A 26351-nucleotide genomic window follows, 5' to 3' on the forward strand; every position below is an offset into this window, starting at 1 on the left:
CCGTCAGTCTTGGCTGTTCTTCAGCTTGCAGCTCTATCACTCTGCCTCTCTTATCACAAGGTGTTCCCCTCGTGTGTTTCTGTCTTCATATGGCATTTTCCTCTAGTCATAATGGATTAGGACCCATCCTCACGACTCAATCTTAACTTGATTACAACCACAAAGACTCTATTTCTAAATAAGGTAACTTTGAAAGGTACTGGAGGATTAGATTTCAACATGACTTTTGGAAGGACACCATCTAACCCATAACAAGCATGTCAGAAATGGGGCTGTGAAACGAATCGGGATAGAAGAACAATGGGAAGGGAGATGACTGGAAAGAGCCATTTGTAGGGCTTCTGGGGCCATAGTAATTTCTTTTACTTGATCTGGTAGCTAGTTGCACGCATGCGTTCAGTTGACAAAAATTCCTCCAGCTGTACACTTGCAAAATGTGCACTTTTCTGGAGGTACGGTATACTTAATTAGGCTACAGTGCTTTAAAAGTATATTGATTGACATGGAAAGATAGTTATGGTGTGTTACTGAATGGAAAAACATCAGGTTACAACACCATATTGTAGTATGATTCCCTTTGGAGAGAAATATCTGCATTCATCTAGTAGAAGAAATGGTGAAACAAAGCAAATTGCTAACACTCAACTCAGAATGGAGAGAAAATATACTTTTCCCTTCATTTCAATTATTTGTATTTTCTGATTTTTAAAAAATGAATTTATATTACTTGTATAACGCTTTAAATTTCATAAATGAGAAAAGGATGGGATAATCAATAACAATAAATAGGAGATTCAACTATTTGGGAAAGTCTTCATTTAGATCTTTATCTCACACTATATTCTAAAATTCAATATGGAAGGATTAAGGAGTTAAATTCAAAAAAAGTAAGAACTGAAAGAAAACACTGATAAAAATTTATCTGATTTCAGAGTATTGAAGGCTTTACTAAGCAAAGAAAAAAAAACCAAATCAGTAGAAAATATCCCAAAGGAGAAGATGGATAGATTTTTCTACATTAAAGCTTTAAACATTTGGAAGGCAAAAAATCATAAACAAAGCTAAAAGACAAATGTCAAACCAGGAACAATATTTATGACAAATATTGCAAACAAAAGGACAAGAAAGTATGAAGTACTATTTCATTATAACAAAAAAGTAGTACCTCAAAAGAATAATGGGCAAAATACACAAATAAGCAATTCACACACAAAAATGTAAGTAACAATAAAAATGTATTTTAAAGTGCTTGCCCTCACCAGTAATCAAAGAATGTCATCTAAAAACGAATGAGATACCATTTTGCCTATCAAATTAGCCAAGATCACAAACTGTAAAAATTGAAATTAGATCAGTAGTTTAATTTCAGAATTCAAATAAACCCTCTAGCTTTGGAAGGATCTTGAGCTTTCTTTGCTTCCTCGACCTTTACTGCATTCATCCCAGAGCAGCTTTATAATAAATGCGGGTTGATTCAGTTAATTCCCCACAATCATTTCCCCCTCTCCTGATTTTAGGTCTGCCTGACATTTGCTGGAGCTGCAGCCAGGAGAATAGCCATGAGCACAGGGCCAAGAAGATGATGTCATTCCAATTAAAGTCTCAGAGTTCTGTGCTCCCAGAGAAAGGCACAGGAGAAGGGTGAACTCAAATTACACTTAAAAATGTGTAATTAATCTTTTACCTGGTTGATTGAATAAGTTATATTCAAGCCATTTTTAAGTCGCGCGTGTGTGTGTGCGTGTGTGTGTGTGTGTGTGTAGTAGTAGTAGTAGTAGTAGTAGTAGTAGTAGTAGGAAACAAGTGACACACATGGCAAAGCCCCAGAAGCACTTTTTATCGCTGGCCAAAAGCCAGACTGTAATGTTACTGCTGACCTAATGAAAATACTTTCAATATTAATTAACCCCAAGAGCTGGAGGAGGTAGAGAGAAGTGAGAATATTGAGAAGGACAAAGGACTAGGGCTTCCGGTAAAGTGGGTAAAGTAGAATGGAAGCCATCTGTTGGTAAGAAGGGTTCGAGAAGAGTTGAAGTTGCCAACACAGAAATGCCACTGATACCAATCCAAAGCCTGACTCTTTGAAAGGCCAAAATTCAAACCGTCAGAGTTTGGAGTAAGGGAAGGTTTATTGATCAAGGGAAGGTTTATTGATTGATAAGGCACCAACTGAGAAGATAGGAGCCCAGATTCATCTTAGCAAAGTACAGAGTCCAGGCTTCTTTTAAGTCATGGGAGGGGAAATGGAGGGGCTGTTTTTGTAAAACTCCAGTCTCAAGCATGATTCCTTTAATGATGAACGCGTCTATGTGGGAGACTAAGCCAGTGCTATTAGCCGGAAGGCCATGGGAACATAGCAGGCCTGAACAAGATGCAGTCAGAGAGGCCAAGCATTTCTCTGTTGGACCACTTTGTGTGGCAGCACCATCTCTTTGACTCCTTGACTCCCTCACCAGCTTTTTCCCTGTGCATGATGTCACTCATCCATGCTAAGGTGTGTCTGAGCTCATGTTCTCTCTCTCTCTTTCTCTCTCTCTCTCTCTCTCTCTCTCTCTCTCTCTCTCTCTCCCTTCCCTCCATCATATGAAATACTATTCTCAAGAACAAGGATAGATACACAGATATATAGATATCCTATATAATAAAGAGCTAATATGCTAATTAGACCGAACAGCAGAACGACCGTCCAGACATCCTTCCAGACGGCCATCCAGACAACCTTCCCGATGAAGCTGGGGCTGTGAGGGCCGGCTGAGGCTGCAAGGGGCTGCAAGGCTGGCCGAGGCAGTCGGGCTGTGAGGGCCAAGCTCCTTGCATGAATTTCATGCATCAGGCCTCTAGTGTATATATAGAGAGATATATAATGTTCAATTAGGCATAGTACATGAAGTATATTTTTTTCAATGTCTTTAACTTATGTCTGTGAACACAAAAGTAACGTGTTGTTTTATTTTTTTAACCTTATTAAGTATAGAAAACAAAAATTCTTACACCTTTATCCCTAATCTCTTTATTAGCAGTTTGGTATAGATATTTTCCTAAATACAGTGTCTTAAAATAACCTTATAAATAATCTCTCAGTGTGATATTAACATATGTTAATGTATAATTTCAGCAGATAGAGAGAATAGACTATAAAGTCACAAATGTTCAAAATAACCCCCCTCCCAGTGCCAGAGTATTAGTTTAACATTACAATGGTGTACATGGTTTGTAAAATACTTTCTGTGTAGATATGTATTAAAGAAACCAGGTAGAAGACTGAACAATCCGAGCTTTGGTAGAATTCCAAGCGCAGATGACTTTCCCTGGGGAGATTGTCTCTTGGAACCCATGAGGACAAGACAGCGAGGCAGTTATTCTGCATCATAGTCCCGCCCAGGCAGGAAGTGAATGGGCCTTGGGCTTGCAGGAGGAAGGAACATTTGGGGTTGTGTGGTAGGGAGGAACGAAGAGGCTGTAAGGAAGATCCTATGGGGGAAGTGAACTGCCCTGGTCTTAGAGAAACAAGACGGTTGTGTGGCCAGACTCCTTCTCCACTTTTCTGACTGATACCAAGGAATCGTGAGAGAAGGTGTAACAGTGTGTTGGAGCCCCAGGTTCTAGGCAGCAGCCTCCGTGACACCTCTGACCAGGAAAGCAACCAGAACTGACCCTTTGGACCCAATACTAGAGAGAAGCACCTTCTGGTATTAGAGGCAGGAGCAGAGAAGAGAGGACTCTGTTGAGAGTCTCTGGGTTAAACAGTTTAAGCAGTGACTGCCACGGAGCTCAGCTAACACACAGAAAGTTTGAAGAGATCAAAAACAAATATAGAGCTTGATGTAGTCATAAAAAAATACTTCCAGCAAAGAAAAGCCAAGGACCAGACAGCTTCACTTCTATCAAATGTTTAAAGAAGAATGAATACCAATCCTCTCAAACTCTTTTAAAAAATAGAAAAGGAGTGAAAACTTTCCTAACTCATTTTATGACACTAATATTACCCTGATATTAAAGCCAGACAAAGATATCACGAGAAAGCTCTAGACCAGTATCCCTTATGAATATAGATGCAAAATCCTCAACAAAATACTCACAAGCCAAATGCAGCAACATATAAAAAAGATTATACACCATGACCCAGTAGGATTTATCTCTGGAATTAATATACCATATGAATCAAAAAATGGCAAAACCACATGATCATCTCAATTGTTGCAGAAAAATTTGACAAAATCTAACTCTCTCATGTTTAAAAACACTCAACCCACTAGGAATAGAGGGAACTTCCTCAGCCTTATAAAGGACATCTATGAAAAACCCAAAACTAACAGTTCAAAGGGCAGCAGTTTGAGTAATCAGCAGGAAAAGCTTCAACAAAAGTAGTTAGTGGATTTTAAAAACACCCTGTTATCTTTTATTTATTCAGTTTCACACAAACTTTTCAGAATGTAAAAACAACAAAAATTATCATTAAATTGTTCTAAATAAGCCAGGGGCATTCACAGTCAAGATTTTACCTATTGGCTTTGTCTGAGATGCACAGGTTATCTCTGGAAATGGAGGAGACTGGCTCCCAAATGGAGACTCCAGCTGCCTCCACAGTGCGCTCCTCCCCCACGACCCAGCCATTCATCCTCTGGGTGCAGACGCCATGCCCGGCCAAAGAAGGGACAGGTGTTCATTGAGCACCTGCCATGCGCCAACACTGTATATGCATTGTTCACTCAATCCTCACAACCACTTTCTGAGGTAGGTCCTACGATTCATTCCACTTTATATTGGAGAAAAGTCTTATAGTAATGTTCTAAAGTCACACAGGCAGTACATGGCAGAGCTGGGATTCAAACTCATGTTTCCAGAACTTAAAATGCATGCCCCTTCCATTCTGATGAAGCAAACAAAGCATTGATTTGGAAAACAGGGCAAGATATAGGACTGAACATGTCCTCCAAACCCATGTTTAGGGAGTTTTAAGAAGCTTCTTGGGGTTTTATTTTGTTACCTCTACAAAAATGATTTTTTAAAATCCTCACCCAAGGATCCTTTTCCATTACTTTTAGGTAGAGTGGAAGGGAGAGAGAGAGAGGGAGGGTGGGAGAGAGAGAAAGAGAAACATTGATGTGAGAGAACACATCAATTGGTTGCCTCCCTCACGCCCCAACTGGTGCCAGGGTAGGGGATTGAGGGTGGGGGGTGAGGGTGGGGAAATGAACCTACAATCCAGGTATGTGCCCTTGACCGGAATCGAATCTGAGACCCTTCAGTGCACGGGATTATGCTCTAACCACTTAGCACACTGGCCAGGGCTACAAAGATGATTTTTAATGAGTTGTGCATCAGCATCACCTGAGGAACATTTTCATTATACACATGCCTGGGATTCACCCCTGGAAGTTCTACTTAGCAGGAGAATACAACGTGTTGAGATTTTCTTGTCATTTCTAGAAAAGATACCAAATAAAAATAGTGAGAGAATTAATTAAGCTCAAAAAAAGTATATTGAATAAAAAAGGGAGACTTAATTAAGTCGGGGCTAAGTTACTGGCTCTTAAAGACATGAGAAGATCTCAGTAGGGTAGCATTTTGTTTCCTTGTTTGTAATCCTTGAATCGGACTAGGTTGCCTGGGGCTCCAGCAACAGCTGTATTCAAAGAGCAGTTCTTTTTCCTGTCCTCAATTCAATTCAGTCATTTTTAATGCCTTCTCTTCAAAAGGCTACTTTTTTTTAAAGAAGTCACATCAAGAAGAAAAGGTTAAGTTGAAAAATAAATTTAACAAACATTTATCGACTGCTTGTTGTATGCAAAGCCCCATGCCAGGCAATGCAGATCTTGAAAGAAGAGGGCATTTCTTCTTTCAAGGTAGGGAGGGCATTTCACAAAAAAGAAATAGCTTCTTTAACACTGCTCAAAAACAATGTGATTGTTCAGAAAACTTGTGCTAGATTTTTATTATTGTAAATGTGATCAGTTACTTCTTCAATGTATACATACATCTTGCCCCCCAAAAGCTCCTTTTAAGCCATAGGGTCTGTGCAGAAGACTGTATTATTTGTTAGCAATTATTTGTTTACACTCAGCTATAGGTAGTGTATACTTTCCTAACTGCACTAGCCTCCTTCCTCCTTGATGACTTTGGGCTTCGTCAGATGACTTACTTACTTTGGCCAATGGAATGTGAATGAATAGATTCTATCTGACCACTCCCGTGGTTTTGCTTGACCTTCCGAGCTCCTGCCTGCCACCTGAGAACAACCTATCTCAGAAGTGGCTGCTCCCTTAGTCTTGCTTCCAAAATGAGAACATAGAGCAGAGGATCTTCCCCACATGTTGGACCAAGGCCAGCCTAGCCCAGAGGCCCAGCCATTGACCCATGAGTGAAACATAAATGTTTGTGATTTAAGCTACCGAGTTTTGGGGTTGTTAGTAATGCACCATTATTGCACCAAAGGCTGACTAATACAGCCTGAAATGGGTTACAAAGACATTAGAATCATGAGATGCTGGCGTATTTAGAGAGATCATCTAACTTAGTGCCCATACTAGTTTGCTAGGACTTCTTCTAACTAAGTACCCAAGTAAGTGGCACAAAAACAGAAATGTATTATATTACAGTTTTGGAGGCTGGAAGTCCACGATCGAGGTGTAGAGTTGATTCTTGCTGAGAGATGTGCAGAAGAATCTGTTCCATGTCCCTCCCCACTTCTGGTGGTTTGCTGACAGTCTTTGTAGAAGCATTACTCCAATTTTTTCTTCCATCCTCACATGTTGTTCTCCTGTGTTCTTGTCTGTGCCCTGATTTTTTAATAAGGTGTGAAATCTTTTATAAGGAGACCAGTCATATTGGATTAGGGGTCCACTCTACTCCAGTATGACTTCATCTTAACTAGTTACATCTGTAAATTATTTCCTAATAAGGTCACATTCTGAGGTACTGGGGACCAGGGCCTCAACATATGAATTGGGGGGGGGGGGGGAATACAGTTCAATTCATCATAGTGTTTTTTATTTTATTTTTTTAAATAGATTTTAATTGATTTCAGAGAGGAAGGAAGAGGGATGAAGAGATAGAAACATCAATGATGAGAGAGAATCATTAATTGGCTTGCTCCTGCATGCCCTGTACTGGGGATCGAGCCCGCAACCGGGGCATGTGCCTTTGACCGGAATTGAACCCGGGACCCTTCAGTCTGCAGGCTGACACTCTATCCACTGAGCCAAAATGGCTAGGGCTATCACAGTGCTTTTTATACTTGTACTCCCTGAACCAGAAGAGGACCAAAGATCATTATGGCTTACCTTCCCCGTGTGGGGCCACTGGCCCCCATTGTAATGATTCTCACTTTGAAAGGAGTAGATAGTTCATGGCAAGCTTATGTTGTCTACAGAGCTTGTAAGTTCTGGAACAAGAATGGGAATCCAAGTGTCTTGATATTAGAACATTTTTCCTATTTCATCTTATCTTTTTAGTGGTCAGTGATTCAGAGAGGCACCTAAAGCAAACAGAATAAAGTAATTAACCAGTTAGTAATTGGGGGAGGGGACAATTTAACAATCATTCAATTCAAATCACCCATAAGTTTCACCTACCATTACCAAGGAAAAGTGTCAAAGGCATGAACTCTCTGAAGGAAATAAACAGGAAAATGGTAAAGGCTAACTTTAGCAATCAAAAAGTGATATAAATATACAGGATATTGTTTAAATATGAAAGTAAAAGTTTACAAATTTAATGAAATGGATCATTTTATGACATTTTCAAAAATTGACTCAAGAATAAGTAGAGATCACAGTAAATATAAACAGATGAAAATGTACTACCAAAAAGGTACCAAACCCAAATTTGCTCTAAAAGTTAATAAACTTTGAACTATTGCAGAACAGGTGGCAATATCCCCAAATATTTGCCCATCACCCTTATGAACAAACATTTTTTAAAACCTTTAATAACTATTAGTAAAATCGGGTACAGCAGGATAATCATGACCAGGATTTATTCTAGGAATACAAGCATGGTTCAACATGAGAAATCTATTTTGTAATTTGTTACATTAATAGGTGAATGGTAAAGATGCATACTACTCCTAGATACTAAAAATTTTGATAAATGTAAAACCGTTCTTTTCTACAAAATTCTTTCTAAGCTGCAAATAAAAGTAAACTTAACCAGAAACCTCTTTCTTGTACAGAAGAAAGCAGACTCAGCAATCAATAAAACTTCACGTTATATATTCTAGATGTTATCTCAGCAAAGACCTACTCCTCAGCACCCACTCTGTGATCTCTTTACAGGTCTTCAATGTTTTCCTCTGGAAAAGAGGCTGTGGTGGAAAGAAATAGGGTCATAGAGACGACTTATTAGGGACATAAAGAAAATCAGAGCAGTTACATATACCCAGTGCCTACCACAGCGTGTGCCAAGCATCTGCTGAGCACATTACATACAGGATCTCCTCTCATCCTTTCAACACCTGCAAGATGGTTTTACAGATGAGAAAACTTCCATCTCACCCTTGTCTGAGGGCTCTTTGCTACTACACCACCCTGTAGACCCAATAGAGGGCAGTAGAGATCACGTAAGGGGACAGAAGAAGAGCAGGTGAAGAAAGATGGGAAAATCTAGCTGCAACTTAAAAAAACTGTTCATAGGTGCTCACACAAACAAAGACCTTAACAGAACGTAAGAAAATCTAGGGAGTCAAAATAAATAGTTTGGAGCCTCTGGAGAGAAGTGGCCAGCAAGAGCCTCCATGCAGACAGAAACAAGCATTCCCTCTTTTAGGGTGACCTGTGTGCAGAGAGCCAAGGCTGGGAAATGATTACAGGGTGGCTTCAACTACCAGGCATCCTCTGGAAGTCAGTCGTGAAGTAAAGTGTGGAAATAACATAGGTAATCAGATCTGTGTGTTGCTGGGGATGATGCAAACCTATTATTTCCCCCAAATCAAAGCACTCGATTCATGTCCAGAGCTCGGAAATCCGTTTCTCAGTAAAGGTCAACAAAAGCAAACACGGCCTAAATGTAATTATTAAGCCAGATGTCCGATGTGACGGGGCAGGATGGCATTCCCAGTCAGGATATCAGCTGAAATTAGCATGGCAGGGTCCTTGCATCTTTAATCAGGAACTCCTCTTTCAGAAATACTGTAGCACTAAAAGAATGGAGCCAAGTTAGCATTCATTTTATTCCCTTACTGATTTATCTCATACTTTTAAATTGCAAATCTAGCAAACAAGACCTTAGTAAAGTTCACTAAGGCAATGGGTTTCCATTAGGGCTGTTAATTGTATTCATCTGTCATTGATGGTCCACGTTCTATAGCAGTGACCTGAAGCAAATTCAAGAGGGAAGGTGGAGAGAGTTGGGGGGGGGGAGAAATTGATATGGATATATGCATGGTCCGTGGACAGAGACAGGTCTGGTGAAGGGCCTGGGAGGGGTGGATGCACAGTGGAGGGGTTCAATGGGGGGCGGTGGGGGGGAAGGAATCAAAGAGGACATCTGTAATACTTTCAACAATAAAGATAAATTTTAAATAATTCAAGGAGTGAGGCAAATTTGGACTTCTTGTTTTTGTTTATAAGTTTAGGTGTGAGAAAGCTGATCCAGGCATCAGATGAACTGTGAACCCACTACTAATTAGGGGCAGCTTCAAAGGTAGAGGGACTTGGTAGGTTGGAAAGGAGTTTTTGAGCTATTGACATAGAATGAATGAGGAAAGGGCCTAAATCACCTGCCATTCCCTTAGAACCATCACCACTACTATTTTTTCTCTGTAACTGAAGAATTCACTTAAACTCTTTGAATCTTTAATTTACCAATTGTAAATTAGAATAGGTGGCAGTGAGAGATTTTATATTGTGCCTTTTGCTTGTCTTTCTCTGATTTTTCAGAAAAAAAAAGAAATTTTAAGCATATTATAGAATTTCAATATTTTTTTATTTTTATACCCCAACACTTCTTTAAGATTAAGTTATTGCCCTAAGCAGTTTGGCTCAGTGGATAGAGCGTCGGCCTGCGGACTGAAAGATCCCAGGTTCGATTCCGGTCAAGGGCATGTACCTTGGTTGCGGGCACATCCCCAGTGGGAGGTGTGCAGGAGGCAGCTGATCGATGTTTCTCTCTCATCAATGTTTCTAACTCTCTATCCCTCTCCCTTCCTCTCTGGAAAAAAATCAACAAAATATATATTTTTTAAAAAGATTAAGTTATTGCCTAGCTACTGATGAATGTTCTTCTGAATTTTTAATGGACCTTTACACCTGGGGTCATAACAGAGGAAGCAACCCATTATTGACTCAAATTATAGTCAACATTTCTTCCACAGCCCACGTTACTTCCCAAGGAATTTGAAAGCTTCTTCCAGCCATAAAATGAAATGACAATGATACTTTTGTTACTTTCATCCAATACATATTCTCTAATCATCATGATGAAAGAAATGCTTTCTGAGTTTACTGTCTGACAGGGAGTGAATGAGCTGTGTAGAAACGTTCAGGAATGTTAGCTAACCTGTCATCAATTCGAGAAACTACTTAAAGGGCATGATTAATCCCATTTTGAAAAGTTTAAAATTTTTTTTAACATAACGAAGGCCACAGGAAAGAAATGACTTTTTTGAGTTAGAGTGAATTATATAGAAATATCATAATTAAAAAATGAATACAAAGGCATTCACACCTAACACCAAGGAAGGTCTTATTCTTAAGTTTAATATCTCTTATATACATATCAGCACATATGTAAGAATACATTTAATTAATATGAACACAAGGTCTGTTATTTTTATCTGAAGGGTTTTAACTTTTACTAATGTGGGTGTTATTAATGATTATGATAGAGATATTTATAAGAATTCTTGTGTTCTAGATTTATCTTTCAGGTGATATGAACTTAGATTTACTGGTTATAGTGTAAGTCACTTATTCTTCTCCAGTATTCATTTTCTCAAAGTCACAAGGTCTAAATGCATTTCACTGAAGCAAACATTTACTGAGGAGGATCAACCATACAGCACAGGGCTAAGTATAATGTGAGAAAAAGAGAACACAGTCCCTACACTCGGAAACTAGACTCACATGGCACACCTAGGGAGGCCGCCTTTTCCCTGCTGGGACAGGCCCTCAGGTAGAAATAAAGGGTCCCCAAAGAGCTCTGAATGCCCCTGCAAATACTTTCTACTCCCCTTCTCCAGGACACCACAAGCCTGAGCTGCCCACATTGCAATCCGAGTCAGCAGCTGCAAGTGGAGATAATTATTTTCTATGAGATTTATTCCATCATGCCTCTCACTCCGGTCTGCCTCAGTCAACTTCAAGACTCCAGGTCATTCATTTCTCACCTACTAACTTACTTCTGTGTGTTCAGTATGTATACAAATCTAACTCGGTTTCTCACTCCTTCCCAACCCCAAATACTCACCTACTGTAACTCAGTCTATTATCTACAAAATCCCTCAAATGCTCACTCTTCTCTGAAGAGTCCCATGACCTGGCTCCTGCCTACCTCTACCAAAGTGAGAGGTCTCTCACCCCTCCTGTCTCCTCTCTCCCTTGCTCATTCTACCTAAGGCAATGCTTGCTTGATGTTTCTGGAACTCCCCAAGCTCCTTCCTGCCCTGTGGCCCTTGTCCCTCTGTTGAGAATGCACTTCCCCCAGATCATCACATGGCCATTGCCTTGCTTCACTCTGGTCTCTTCTCAAATATCACTCTTCAGGGACATTTTCTAAAATAGCCACCAGCATTAACACACCCCCAAAACCCCCTCCCCCACTCTCTTTCCCTTGTTTTATTTTTATAGCACTTACTACACTACTATCATAGTCACTGTTTTCTTGGCTTATTTGCTGTTATCTCAATACTAGGGGCCCAGTGCACGAATTCGTGAACCTTGAAAGGAACTGTGGGCCATGAGACTGGGACAGGCACAGGGGCAGGTCTCAGCCCATCCTCTGCAACCCTGCCCATCCCCTCTCTCCACAGCCCCAGTCCCGTTTGCTGGCAGTCCCGCTCCTGCTGCTGCTTCTCACACCTGCTGACGGCATGGAGCGATTGGGGCTGACACCATCAGTGGGTGCGAGCAGCAGCTGCTGCCCCAGTTGCCCCTCAGTAGCAGGGGGAGGTGGAGAAGCACTCAGGGGCGATCAGGCCAGCAGCTGCCGCTCGCACCCACTGATGGTGCCGAGTGATCAGGACTGGTGCTGGGCACTGGCAGTGGGTGCAAGCTGGCAGTGGGTGTGAGTGGCGGCTCTGGTGCCGGTAGCGGGTGCAAGCAGGGCTGGCGCCAGCAGCAGGTGTGAATGCTCGGTGGGACCGTGGCACACAGGAACAAAGAATTTTCAGCAACCACCAGAGGCTCACCCTTATGACAGCAACTGGGGCCCCACCTTGGTCTGGTGCCCCCACTCACCTGCTCCACCATCCCACTGCGGCCAATGCCTGCCATGTTCTGCACATGCCCCTGGTGGCCAGCGCATGTCATAGCAACTGTTCGGTTGTTCTGTTGTTCTGTTGTTCCAGTTGTTCCGCCATTTGGTCTATTTGCATATTAGCCTTTTATTATATAGGATAAGCTCCATTTGGGAAAAAATATCGTCTTATTCATTTCTGCATCTACCGAGACAAGAACAATGTCTGCCACAGTTATAGCTACTAAACTATATTTGTTGAATGAAGGAGTGAATGAACATTACAGAATTTCTAGAAAAAAAATCATGTTTATATAAATTTTAGAAACAGTAAATACTATAAACCCCATTTTGAAGATTCACAGTGCAAATTTACTTTTCACGAACTTCATCATTGTATTCCTTTTTGAGTTTCACCTATAAACATCCTACAGAATCAGTATTCCATTTGGGAAAGGCTACTGTTGGCTATGGAAGTCTGTTGAGGGTTATTTTAGGAAAGGAATGACACCTGACTCCCAGGCAATTCCCTGCTCTCTTCTTGCCCCCTGCCCCCTCCAATATCCTAATTTCTTTCCTGGACCAGAAACAGAACTCCATTCTCAGTAGTCCAGGCACTTGGGCTCTGGGGTTCACGTCAGAGAAGAAAGAGTGTATATGTCACAACCACCCAAGACACAAGGAAAGGTGTAATCAGACAGCCCCCTGAGTCAGGGGAGAGGGCTGTCCCCACCTCGGTTCTTGTATTCTTGTATGAATGAATTCTCTCTACTCTACAAACCTGTAGCCTGGTTGGTTATTCTACCTGTCTTGGTAGCAGTTCAAAAGTTGACCTGGAAACATGAGACATGGTAGGCATGGAAGTGGTCTCCAAATAATTTTTATTGTACACTGCAGGAGCAAGAAAATTTTGAGCATGTGTATTTCCCCATATCAAGTATTTATGTAAATACTTGGCACAAAGTTTTTACATGCACTACGATATTAATATATTATATGCACTTTAAAACACAAACAAAATTAAAATTTTAAAAGAATGAGGTCAACTTGAAATAATCAATATTTTTAACATAGGGTTCTTTTGTTTTCAGAATAACTGGGATAGAGCTATGCATCACCTTCTTTAAACAAATCATCCCCATGTTTTCCTTTATTTTGTTCTGAGATTAAACATTTTTTTCAAACGCTCAGAAAAGTTATAATAATAGTATAATGAATACTTGGATACCCATGATCTAAATTAAACAATTAATATTTTTGCCATATCTGCATTATCTGTGTTTGTGTGTATAAATGGAACCAAATGAAAATAAGATAAAAATATTATGCTATTTCAGCTATAAACACCTCAGCTTGTGTCTCCTACAACTAAGAATATTCTCCCTCAAAATCAAAATACTTTAATCATAGCCCAGGAAATTAACAATAATTTCCTAACATTGTCTAATATCCAATTCATATTCAAATTTCTCCAATAGTCCTAGAAATATCTTTTAGAGCTGATTTCCAAACAAGGATCAAATTCAGATTCATGCATTACATGGAGTAGTTATGATTTTTATTCTCTTTAAGTCTAGAGGGTTCCTCATTTATTTTTTTAGAACATTGTCTTTTGTAAGAGATCAGGTAGAACTGCTCACATTTTGTATTTATCTAATTATATTTTGCTGTGATGTCACTTACCATGTTCCTCTATCTACTATATTTCTTCTTTCACTTACCATGTTCCTCTATCTACTATATTTCTTCTTTCCTGAGTTAGGGTCAAAGGCTTGATTAAACTTACTAGTAGTGAAACACTTTGGCAAGAACAGTACTTTAAGAAGCACCTAAAGCCAGACCATCCACTATTGACAGGTGACACCTGACCTCTCTAACGTAAAGCTATGTTTTCTCATTTGTAATTTATCTGGGGGATGATATTTTTCAAGGTCTATTACTGATCCTTGCCTGAATAAATTATTACATTGTGGGGTTAGAAAATGGTGATTTCCTCATTCTCTCATTCCTTCTCCATTTATTAGCTGGCATTCTACCATAAAAATATTTCTACCCAGTAGGTGTGGCTCAATGGTTGAGTATTGACCTATGAACCAGGAGGTCATTGTTTGATTCCTGGTGAGGGCACATGCCAGGTTTCGGGCCTGATCCCCAGCAGGGGTATGCAAAAGGCAGCCAATCAATGATTCTCATCATTGATGTTTCTTGCTCTCTCCCTCTCTCTTCTTCTCTGAAATCAATAAATACATATTTTTCAAAAATATTCCCTCATCTACTGAGGATGAAATAGAGTTCCTTTCCAAAGGCAGAATATGTTTGTTAAAATTTTCCAGAGTAAGGAGTTAGTAAAAATCAGCCTTTTCTTACTTTTGCTTTAAAAAAGCATTATTAGTAGTATCTCTATGTACTTATAGATTTTCATTTAATGTTTTATAATAAATTAGTCACAATTTTTTTCACCCCCAACTGTGGCAGTTTAAACTTAAAACTTAAATCTCTAAAAATAAGCTCAATAAGTGCTGGTGTAGCACTCCACACACTGGGGTCGGGAGATCTACAAGAACTTTTTCCTTTTAAGAAGCCCGTATTCATATTAGAGCTTAGGGAACATTGAATTAGCACTTCTCGAATAGAATGAACTTGGAGACTCATTACTCGGCAAAATGCCAGAAATTCTTGCTACAACATTATATCAGATGTCTTAAAAAGGTAAACACTGACTTTTCAACATTTCTACCTCTGTCTGCCTACTTAATTACTGACTTTTGGAGAAAAAAGAAAGATCATAAGTTAACACTAACATTTCCTTGATTAAAATGAAAATTGTACTGTTGATTACATAACTCAATCATAATTTATACTATAGTGTAATAATTCAACGTTCTTTTCTTTATGCTGGATGTAACAATCAATCCTGACTAGCTAAAGGAAAATAAACACAGATCCTGGGGTAGTTCAGGGAAAGGAAAGGTTGACCCGTCACGAGACACCTCTGAGGCCTCAGCAATGGAGTCTTGGGGACCTGCTCCCCAGAGTGCTGGAGGGCCAGGCACCCCAGCTGCAACTCCTCCTGTCTATCCATAGGCTGAGCAGGTTCCCTGAAGGAGCACCTGATGGGCCTGGCTGGGGGCTGGGCTCACCTGGATTAGGTCAGAGAGGCAGGCTCATGGAGCCGGGACAGGGGCCTAGAGGTCCCCTCCTGGACATGGGCTTGTCGGGAATGGGCAGCCTCCACCCAGGAAACTTCAGAAGTCCTTTAAAGCGAACTGGAGGTGACTGTCAGGGCATGATGGTGTGTTGAGTGGAATTTCATTCTTAACATTATCATTCTGATAGGAGTGATATTTCAGTGTTGTTAAATGAAATGTCTTGGGTGTGATTTTTTACTGGTTTAGGGAGATGACAGCTAGGGTGCCAGTTTGAAAAACAAAGCTTGGGGAGAACAAACATGTACCCTGGAGTAGGGGATGTTTACATAAATGCCCAGACTACTAATCCCAGACACTTGCTTATTTCACACATCAGTAAACCTGCTAAGTCACAAAAGGGCCCTCTCTGCATCAGGCGGCATGGTGGTTATGTAGGTCTGGATGATTGCTGCCATCTTGAGATGTTAACCTCGAATCAGAAACAAGTGCGACATCTAAGGAGAAAATGGCAGGCAGATTGCTTCGTGGCTATTAGTCACACCTGCAACAGGGTTTTATCTCCTGTCAGTTAGCACTTAGTTATCAACACCATCAAAGAAAGGTGAGTTTTTGCAGCTGGGCACACATTTTACTTCATCTCAGTTTTGGAGTAAATTTCTCTTTCAAAACAAGAGATGAATTCCAATGCTATACTTCCATTAGCTGGCCGTGACACAATTAGGAAATATTTTGGACTTCCCATGTGAGCACTGGGATGGGGATTGTTCAGAGTCATAATGAGCTCACATTCTTCACCCCGCATTTCCTTATCCAGGGGGCAGGACCATGAGATGAAAACCTGGCTTTTCCCCTTGCCCTGTTACAATACACAGAACAGCAACGCTCTGGTGTTCACCTGCTGCCCTAATGATGCTGACACAGTGCAGGAGTCCAAGCACCAAGACATCCAGGAGAATCCAGAAATTCAGTGTCTATGGCTGAGGATGAACATCAGAGAATGCCAAGGGGCCCCAGGAGAAGGTGAGAAGATTCCTTCCGGGTAAAGAGTGAAGATGCGGTACCAGCTGGTTCATCCTGTCTTTCCTTATAATGTTCTCCACCTCCCACTCCCAAACTCACCACCCAACAGACCTCACAGGGTTATCTTGGAAAGATTTAAAAACACTAAGAAAACCATTACAAATCTGTGTTGCTCTTTTAATATATACATTTTTCGGTTCTTATAGAATAGAAAATATTAGTGTTTAACAAGGACACTTGGTTTAGTGATTTATTATTTCCAATACATATACCCAACTATTATTAAAGATTCTACACTGTATTTCAAAAATTCTAAGTCACTAGAAATGAGATTATTACTGGGCTTAAAGCAGTTTGGGAACAGAGATACAGAGACATAGTTCATGACACTGGAGAACAAATAAAAGGCCAGATAGCTTGCCACCTTCATCTGAGGATGAAAGAACTAAGGTCCTTTGAGAAAATTATGGTCAAAAATCATTTCTATATTCTTAATGTAAAAACAGTACATTGAAAGTTAAAATAATCAGGCAGGATTTTCATTTGAAAAAGAAACTCAAATTCTTTGAGTTTTTCCACCTTTAAACTCAGACACACAGTAAATTACAGATGTGGGGCACTAAGTAACATTCCCTGCATGGTGAACATTTCTATAGTCTTATGGAATCTATTTTCAGTATCCATTTGGTACTAATGTCCCCAAGTTTCAAAGAATAAAATAGTCGATGAAATGCAAAGCTTGCATCTAGGATACTAGAAAAATGCTAGCTATTATATGATGGCTGTCAAATTTTAAAGCCTGGTTCTGCTTGAAGAATTACTTCAATAGCAATGAAAGAGGCATGCTTTTCCACCCATGATGTAATTTGCCGGGTTATACCTGCACAGTATTCTATAAAGACAGAATCTTTGGAAAATAGAAAAAAAGACCAAAGTTTTGTGCAACCTATGGTTTTTTTACTTTTTATAACCAGCAGACAAAGCACGTGAAAAATATCAATTACTTGTCTTTAATTCTGTCTACTTTCCACTTCTAGATGCTTTAAATAGAATAGAAAAAGCAAAGCAACAAAAAAAATTCCATAGACCACACTGAAGGTTGACATTTCAATGTTTCATTTGCAGAGTCAATAGTCAATAGTAAAGTCATCACTATAGAAAGGAAAACAATTATTGCTTAAGTGCCTCCTTAGTTTCTGAATATTTTTCCATAAAGAAATAGTAAATGTGAGCTATGTATTATTGCATAACCAAGTTACTTTTTTCTTTTCATAAATGTCTTTGCTTCTTTCAAAAGCTCTTCCATATCTTCCTTCTCTTCGTCCTCCTTTCCGGGTTCCCAGTCAGAATCTTCATCCGTGGGCTCATACTCTTCTTCTTCGTCATCTAGAAAGCTGTCATTCAGGTCGTACTCATTGGGTTGCCCTTCGTCGTCATCCACAGTGTTTCGGACTGAAAAACAGAAGCTTGGTACATGAATTGCCACTCAACCTGGGATTAGAGATAGCTAACTGTAAAGTGCCCTTTTCCGTCAAGAAAAATTCATTTTAACTAATATACAGCTAATCACTACACACTTCTAGAAAGGGGACTAAAATGACTACTTGCTATTTATTGTTTCTAGCTTTTCCTATCATAAGGCTCCTGAGACTAAAATGTCCTATGAGATTCATGATAATGGTTCCTTCATAATATCGTAATCATATCCAGGCCACCCTGCCTTCTGGGATGGTACAGTGTATTTCTGTCCCAGTTATTCACTGCCCCTCCCTGTGATACGATTATACTTCTCCATCCCCAATGACACCAGTCTTGGCCAAAACAAGTGGGTGGAAGTGGTGTGTGGCCTCCCAAGGAGAAGCTGGCAGAGCCTTTCTGGGGTTCTGCTATTATGATATCCCCTGAGCTGTGAGAACAGCGGGTCCCAGGCAGGAGCTGATCCTCCAGCCTGAACGCCGAGCTGGGACAAGGCCATAGCCAACACGCAGCTGGAAGTGAAGAAGAAATACATCTCGTGTTTGTGTAAGGCACTGAAATTTGGGGATTATCACAGCAAACCTAGCACAATCTGACTGATGCATGAGGGCTGTAATCAAATGAGAAGATACAAAGTTTACATACTAAACTTTTGGAAAGTTTAGTTTATAAATCTATGATATTCTACAGTTCATTATACAAATAAGATTACTATGGTAACAGCATTTAGAATTTATAGATTTCTAATTAATATTATAATACTAGAATTCTTATCTCCAAATTAATTTCTTCCCTCATCCCACTGTTTTATATTCCTTCCATAGTGAGCATCAGAGTTGGTCTAAAGTAAGGCAGTGAAAGACTCTGGGAAGATATGGAGCATTTAAGAAACAAGTAGGCTCAGCCAGTGTGGCTCAATGGTTGAGCATCAACTTATGAACCAGGAGTTCATGGTTCAATTCCCGGTCAAGGCATATGCCTGGGTTGCAGGCTCAATCCCCAGTTTGGAGCATGAAGGAGGCCGATCAATAATCATTGATGTTTCTATCTCTCTCTCCTTCTCCCTTCCTCTCCGAAATCAATATGTATATAGTAGGACGATTCTATCTGGAAATCTTCTGAATAGCAGAGGACAATCCCTGTGGTGAAAGCAAATGTATGGGTAAGAAATATTAATGTCCATGTTTTTCCATATGTTTTACTTAATGTCTTCCTATCCTAAAGTTCACATAATATAGATATTTATATTTTTCTTAATATCACTACTCATTCCAGAGAGGATTTGAGACAGCTTATAATAATAATAATAGAGGTGATTAAAAAAATACAAATAGAATTTAAAAACATAAAAAGTAAAATCTATGTCAATCTCAATTTTAACATAATTATTATAACTTGAGTATCAAGTTTCTTGGTAGCTAAAAAGGAGCTACATTGTAAGCTGCACAATTCTCATTAGCGTAAGAATAACCTCGGTTTCCTAAGGGAAATCTTGCTAACTCAAACACAACTTACCATTTTCTACCTTGATGTCCTTGATTGATCTATTATTCACTGTGTCTGGGATGTCCTAAACCCACTCACCACAAGCCAAGAAACAAAGATGACCGAAATCCTTCCACCTTAAAGACTACATTAACTTAAAATTCGCACCTCTAGTGTACCCTGATAACCCCAGGTTTTGGAGCATCTCACCACAAACAAGTCAACTCAGTGCTGGTTTTCCTGTCTCTCTGTAACTTTGCCCACTTGTTAGACATATAATAAATAAATGAATGAACGTGTGAGTAAATGAACATTACATAAATGAGATTAAGATCTTGGGTAATGTTAAACTTTAAAGATTGGGAAATAAGAAAACAAGTATGTTATAATTCTGTCAGATATCACTAAATTAAAAAATATGAGACCTCAATACTTAAATTAATATTTGAAATACTCCAGATACCTTAATTTGTAGGTTTTGGAGTAGGAAGAGATATTCTAATTATGTTGCCACAGAGCCTTTGAAAGTACATTAAAAACATAAGACTAAATGTTGCTTAATAATATCTGTACTTTTTTTAAAAAAAAAGTCTTTCTAATGAAATAAAAATATTTTTACTTCAAAGAGATTTTGCAAAGAAAATTCAAATATTTTTAATGATGCCATATGATACATATTGATAGTATTTATGAAAATGGTTCCTATTTCTGTGAAGATACACAGATGTGTCAAATACTTTTTTCATAGAAAAATGCTAAACTTCGTCAATAAAATATAATTTTAATCAAGATTATTACATTATTGCTGGAAAGAAAGTTAACAACCATAAATGCTACCTCATTAGATACAGCCTCAGTAAAAACAGTATAACATATAATCTCCATACATATTACCTCAGATAAAATGAGTATTCTGGTGTCTGGAGTAGTAAAGCACTAAAGTATGTTTCAGCCAGAAACATCAAATGGAATCCCCAATGGTGAAATTAATCATTTTTATCACTTGGTTACAAGTTGGTTGTGTTTATACACATACAGATACACGTAGGGCATAGTCTGGAAGTATGCATTTTATTCTCTCACTCTGTGGGCAGAAATATTGTGCACTGAACTGGCCTCTGCCAATGATACAAATAAGCCAGAATTTGTTAAAAGGAAAAAAATATTAAAGTTCAGAAGGAGGGGAAACAGAAGGTCAAACAGACTGATGTAAATATGACTGACAGACATTAATAGTTGTTTGTCTAGTGTCTATTCCTCTTTCTTCTCCTTCTCCCCAAATTTTAGTTTATATTGGGGATCCCTGTGGTTCTGAAGGAGGTGACTCTACCCTGGTTCCAGGGCTGGTACAAACTAATCAGTGGCATAGTGAATGGTTCAAGAGAATGAATGTGATCTAAGCTAGTAAAAAATAAGTGAATTTTATGATTTTTTTCTTAGAATGGTGAAAGTCAAAGTTGTTCATATTCTCTCTCTCTCTCTCTCTCTCTCTCTCTCTCTCTCTCTCTCTCTCTCTCTCCTTAGATGTAGAAGTAGGTACTTACCATACCAGCTGAATAAGGATGGGGAGACAAGCCAGTCTTAGGATAATGCTGACCTCTCTAAAGACAGAATGTTGGAAGGAAATTGGGTCACTGGTGACATTATTAACAATGTTAATGAGCCAAAGCATAAATTATGTCTATCTAGTCCTATATTTGAACTTTTCAATTATAGAAGTGAGCAAGTTCTCTGTACTGTTTAGACCAATTTGAAATTTTGTTTTCGGGTACTTACAAAGAAAAAATCCTAACACATGCAAGGACAAATATATATTGTTATACAATGATTGTAGGAAATATTTGCTGTATAAATACTTACATTTTTATTTAATAAAAACCATTAAAATTAGCAATTTGACAAATTCACAGGAGAGATTTTGGGAAAAATTCATAATCACTGGAAACTGTATATAGGTTTAATAAGAGATTCATTTAAAGGTTTCATTTTGAGTTTCCTGAAGAAAAATTACTTACTTGGAAGTGTACTATGTCTATATTCTATCTTGTGCTGAGGATTCTTTCTGAAGAAAAAGAAAAAAAGAAATCAGAAATAATATCTAGTTTTCCAGTCACTAAAAATTAATGACTATTTTAATTAAACTAGAACACTCACTAACTCACACAGACAATTAGATCCCAATAAGCCTCTCTTTGAAAAGCATTTGCTTTTCCTTGTTAACTACACTCCCCATACTGTACACAGCAGTTGCTTTTTTATTTCAACATTTACTGATGCCAGGCATATTTCTAGATGAAAAGATAGAGTGGTGAACCAAAGTTCTTTCCTCATGACTTATACTCTAGAGAAAGACAGCATGGGACAAACAAAATATATCATATTCCTAAAGTAAATATATTTTATTTTTAAAATGTCAATGTCATATGTTACATATATAAAAATATAATGTAAAATAGTATATAAAATATATAACACAATATAAAATACGCGTGTGTGTGTGTGTGTGTGTGTGTTGTGTAATGTCTAAAAGATACTTTTAAGGTTCTTCTGAATCCAAAGAAAAACCTGACAGTCATAGTAAGCAGACTCCACTGCAATCAGGTTCCTGGCTACTGACTGCTGAGCATCATAAGACACTTAGCTCTAGTCCATCCATCACTCAGGTCAAGAAGGAACACAGAGTTCTTCCCAGATGCTTCAGAGAGAGATGCCACTGTGTCTTGGACCTATTCTCATCTGGCTTGTTCAACTTGAGCATTATGTTGTGCAAGGGGCTCTGGTTTCGGGATCGGAAGACCTAAGTCTGAATTCAAACCACACTGTTTACAGGTTATGCGATTCAGGGTAGTTCCTATGAAGCAGGTCTCCACTTCCTCCTCTGTAAACAGGGATAGTAGTGTCTACTTCACACAAGGTTGTTCCAAGGGTTAAATGAAGTAATGTGTATAAACATTTGTAGGCTATTAAGCATTTTACAACCATCAGCTATTTTTATAGAAACAGAAATCAATTTTACTTTAAGATGGGCAACAATATCTGAAAACTGTGCCAGCAAAAGTAATTGCTAAGTAATACTACATAGTTAAATTTTGTCTTCAGTAATACATACAATTATTATGGTTGAATATGTCTTCAATCACACTTCACACACTTATAGAATATTTTCTAACATTTGCCTATGTATATTCCATTCTCAAAAACCAGTTATTTCATAATAAGGCAGAATGTCTTTTTCATATAATCCTGAGTTAATGCTAAGTGGCAATTCTGTGGGGTTCTTTGGAGGCATTTGTAATAACTTTCCAGGACAATGTTAAATTCCATCCAGGACTTTTTCCTAATAATGAATGGAAATAGTCAGAGTTCATTCATAAAATATTTATATCAACCTTTTTCACAGATGGCATTTTCTATAACTCAGCAGGCCTCAAAATCCTTTCTGTTTTTTGTTTTGTTTTGTTTTGTTTTTTGGGGTGTGTGTGTGTGTGTTTGCATTGTTATTAATTATTAATAGTAATCTTTAGGTTCTAAACACAGAACCATACACTCATAACCACACCAGGTTTTTGTGAGCTGTTACATTTTAAAATATACATTTTCTAAAACATTTCTGATTTTAATGATATAGGTATATGAATAATAATATATATCTGAAGGAAGAACACTTCAGGAAAAGGTAATTTTTAAAAAGTCTTTAAATTTGCTTTCAGGCCAAGGTAGAAACAAGCTAGGGCAGGTGGCAAAACATAGAAAGGTCTGTATTGCTCAAGGGGAATGAGTGAGAAGGAAAATAGCAGGAAATCAAGTCAGAGAACTTGTGAGACATGGTATAGAGTTTTGTAGGAAGCTACCGGAAGGTGTTGAGTAAGAAAACAACACTATACAACTTGTTTTTAGAGAATTCTTCTGGTTGCTATGTGGAAAACAAGCTACAGAAAGGCAAGGGAAGGAAAGGGATATAATCCAAGAAAGAGTTTTTGACTAAGATGATAGAGACAGAGGAAGTAAGAAGTGGTTAGGGTTTTAAAGGTTGAAATGGCAAAAACTGCCAATGGCCTGGAAGAGTGGTGTGAAGAAAAGAAAAGAAGCAAGGGTGCTTCTTGGTTTGGGGCCTAAATACTCTGTTAAGGTGAAGTCATTGACAAAGGTGAAGAACACTTGAGAATGTGTTGCTTTCCTGATGGAAATCAAGAGTTCTGTTTCAGAAGTGATAAGTGTGAACTACTATTTACAACCAAGTGGGGGCATTCAAACATGAGTCTGGCACCATTAAGTTAAATTAGCTCACCCAGGGAATAAGGATAGAATAGAGAATGGATGAGATCAGAGAACTGAGTCCTCTGGCTCTGCAATAATCACAGGGAGGAAAAAGGAAGAGGAGACAGCAAAGAAGGCTACGAAAAGTAGCTGGGAATATAATTGATCTGACTGTATGAATATGAATAAATTGCTCTCTGCTCTCCATTTCTACACCATTGAGTGGAGAACCCTAAGCATAAATGATCCAACCTCTGTTTTCCATGTTTTCATGAGGAACTGAGGCTCAGAAAGATCCAAGTTATGCTATAGAATTGGCATAACCAGAACTAGAAATTTAAGTCTGCTGATTTTAAAACTCATATCTCTCCATCATAAAGAGCTACCTAAAGATTAAGTAGTCATCAGAATAGTAATTTTTATTTTTGCTTACTTCCAAACACTTGGTAATTTAATACCAAAACTTAACACTCAAAAATTTAAATGAACCTGAAGTCCTGTTTTACATCAGTGTCTAAAATGGTGACTAGCACATTAGGTGTTCAATATTTGCTCAATAAATAAATGAACATACTATCTTTTTGTTTTCATCCCAAAATAATTTACCTTGAATTTTTGAAATTCAACATTTATTTTAAAACCTAATGCAAAAAGATGAATTCTATGTTATCAAATATCTAAGTCTCAAAATTTAGGAGAAAAAAGAATTAATAAATATGGTCTTTGTTAAATAATGAAAGAATAAACCAGCATAAAATAATAGAAAAGAAGTCAATTTGGTAACTGAAAGTAATTATAATTTACTACCTATGCCAAAAGAAATCTGCAAATTCTTATATATTTGCAATTAATACTAAATATAACAAAGAAAAACAAATTTATTATTAAAATGAACACAAAGTCAAAAAAAAAGAGAAGAAAAAAACCATAGAAGCCATATTTTGTCAAGGCTATATAAAGATCATTGATGGTGTTACTGCTATAAAAGAATTTTAAAAAATTATAGTCAAGTATTATGTAAAACTGTGTAGCAAGTGAGCAACATTTAGTCTAAAATACCTTCTTCTAAGACCATACTCTTATACATGATTAAAGAACTATAAGCATGGCAAATGATGATAGGTTACTTTCTCTAACTGCAGATCCTATAAAAATTCATTAAAAGATACTATCAACTTTGATTCTGCTCAACTACAAATAAAATGATTGATAGTCTCACTTAACTAATTCTGGGAATTTCAACTACCAGGCAACTATAACTAGTGTTTCTGTAATAAAACCTATTCATTTTGCCTTAAATTATATAATATAGATTTATACTAAATACAGGTTCCTATTTTTTATTAAGTGGCTTCTAAAAGTCAGCATCTTATAATTAGAAATGTACACCTGCATACATTATCAGTTAAGATAATATTGCAATAACTTAAAACATTTTGGGAAAATAAAACATTTTATGTCATAGCTATAAATCTGAATCAGCAAAAACAAGATATAATAAATTTACTTATTATCAAATATACATTTAAATGATTTATTGCTTGTGGCAAAACACTGTTCTTTCACACTGTACAGATCAAGTTGCAGATTCATTACAATGAGAGCACTTATAGTTGATGACTGATACACTTCCTTACCTCATCCCTCTTAAAAGGTATAATGAAATAAAAAATAAAAAAGCAGGGTGCTGGCTTCTGAGAAACATGAAGGCACCAACATCTTCATATGTATAACACCTGCCTAAGGTTTTGTAAATTAAAAGCAATGTATATGAGTTTGGCTTTACATGTTTACATTAAACTGGTTGAAAACTGATTCCAATTATTTTAGTGTATGTGCATTCTAAGTTTAGTGCTTAATTTAACAGCAAGAACAGGAGTAATAAAGCACTGCATAAAACCTATTGCACACCAGAGGAAGTGAATGACTCAGAGGCAGGTGCAGCGATCAGTAGGATATGCTGGACATTAAGTATCTAATATTCTAATTCAGACAAATACCTCAAGAAAATCAAATGCATTAAACTGAGCTAGTCTTCTGACAGACTGCAGTGTACCATGCAAAAATAACAAATTAGTTAAATGGGCAAGATATTCAAAATGACAACATCAACTGGTTCATTTTAATTATCTTTTTTTCAAGTTGATTTTTTATTCGATTTGAAAAATAATAACATCAGAGAAATTGGAACAATGCCTGTAGTCCAGAAAAAAATAAATTTAATAATATCCTTTTCTATACTTTAACTTCCTATAGTATATGGCCAGAGAAAAAGCACATCTATATATATAAAAGCCTAAGTGACCATTACGACCAAACAATCAGAATAACCAGAACGACCGGACTACCAGCCAGTAGCTATGAAGTGCACTGAGCCAGACCTTGCTGCTAGGGCCCTGACAGCCCTGAATCTGGTTCACCCACACCCGCAGCCCTGAATCTGGTTCACCGGCACCCCACACCTCACGGAATTGGCCATGCCTTAGCTTACTGCTGGGGCCAACCTCCTGTGGCCCTCCCCTTGACCCCCCCCCCACCCCAATCGTTCCCGATCACCAGCCAGGCCGAGGG

The 26351-nt window shown here is 38.2% G+C and overlaps 1 protein-coding gene across 4 annotated transcripts in view; it reads right to left on the minus strand.

Annotated features, from left to right (window-relative positions):
- Window positions 1–16718: 16718 nt before the first annotated feature.
- The window catches only part of APLF (aprataxin and PNKP like factor), a 60051-nt gene continuing 50418 nt past the window's right edge, over window positions 16719–26351 (minus strand). For 3 of the 4 annotated variants that reach the window (XM_014459393.2, XM_023757446.1, XM_023757447.1), the window contains 3 exons: window positions 21539–21585; window positions 18350–18550; window positions 16719–18014 (listed from right to left, as the gene is read on the minus strand). In XM_014459393.2, coding sequence (XP_014314879.2) covers window positions 17818–18014; window positions 18350–18550; window positions 21539–21585 — 445 coding nt within the window. In that variant the 3' untranslated portion in view covers window positions 16719–17817. The remainder of the gene's footprint in view (window positions 18015–18349; window positions 18551–21538; window positions 21586–26351) is intronic. The other variant, XM_006092984.3, reaches the window with a different exon arrangement.

The sequence above is a fragment of the Myotis lucifugus genome, unplaced genomic scaffold, assembly GCF_000147115.1.
Source record: "Myotis lucifugus unplaced genomic scaffold, Myoluc2.0 scaffold_108, whole genome shotgun sequence".
NCBI lineage: Eukaryota > Metazoa > Chordata > Mammalia > Chiroptera > Vespertilionidae > Myotis > Myotis lucifugus.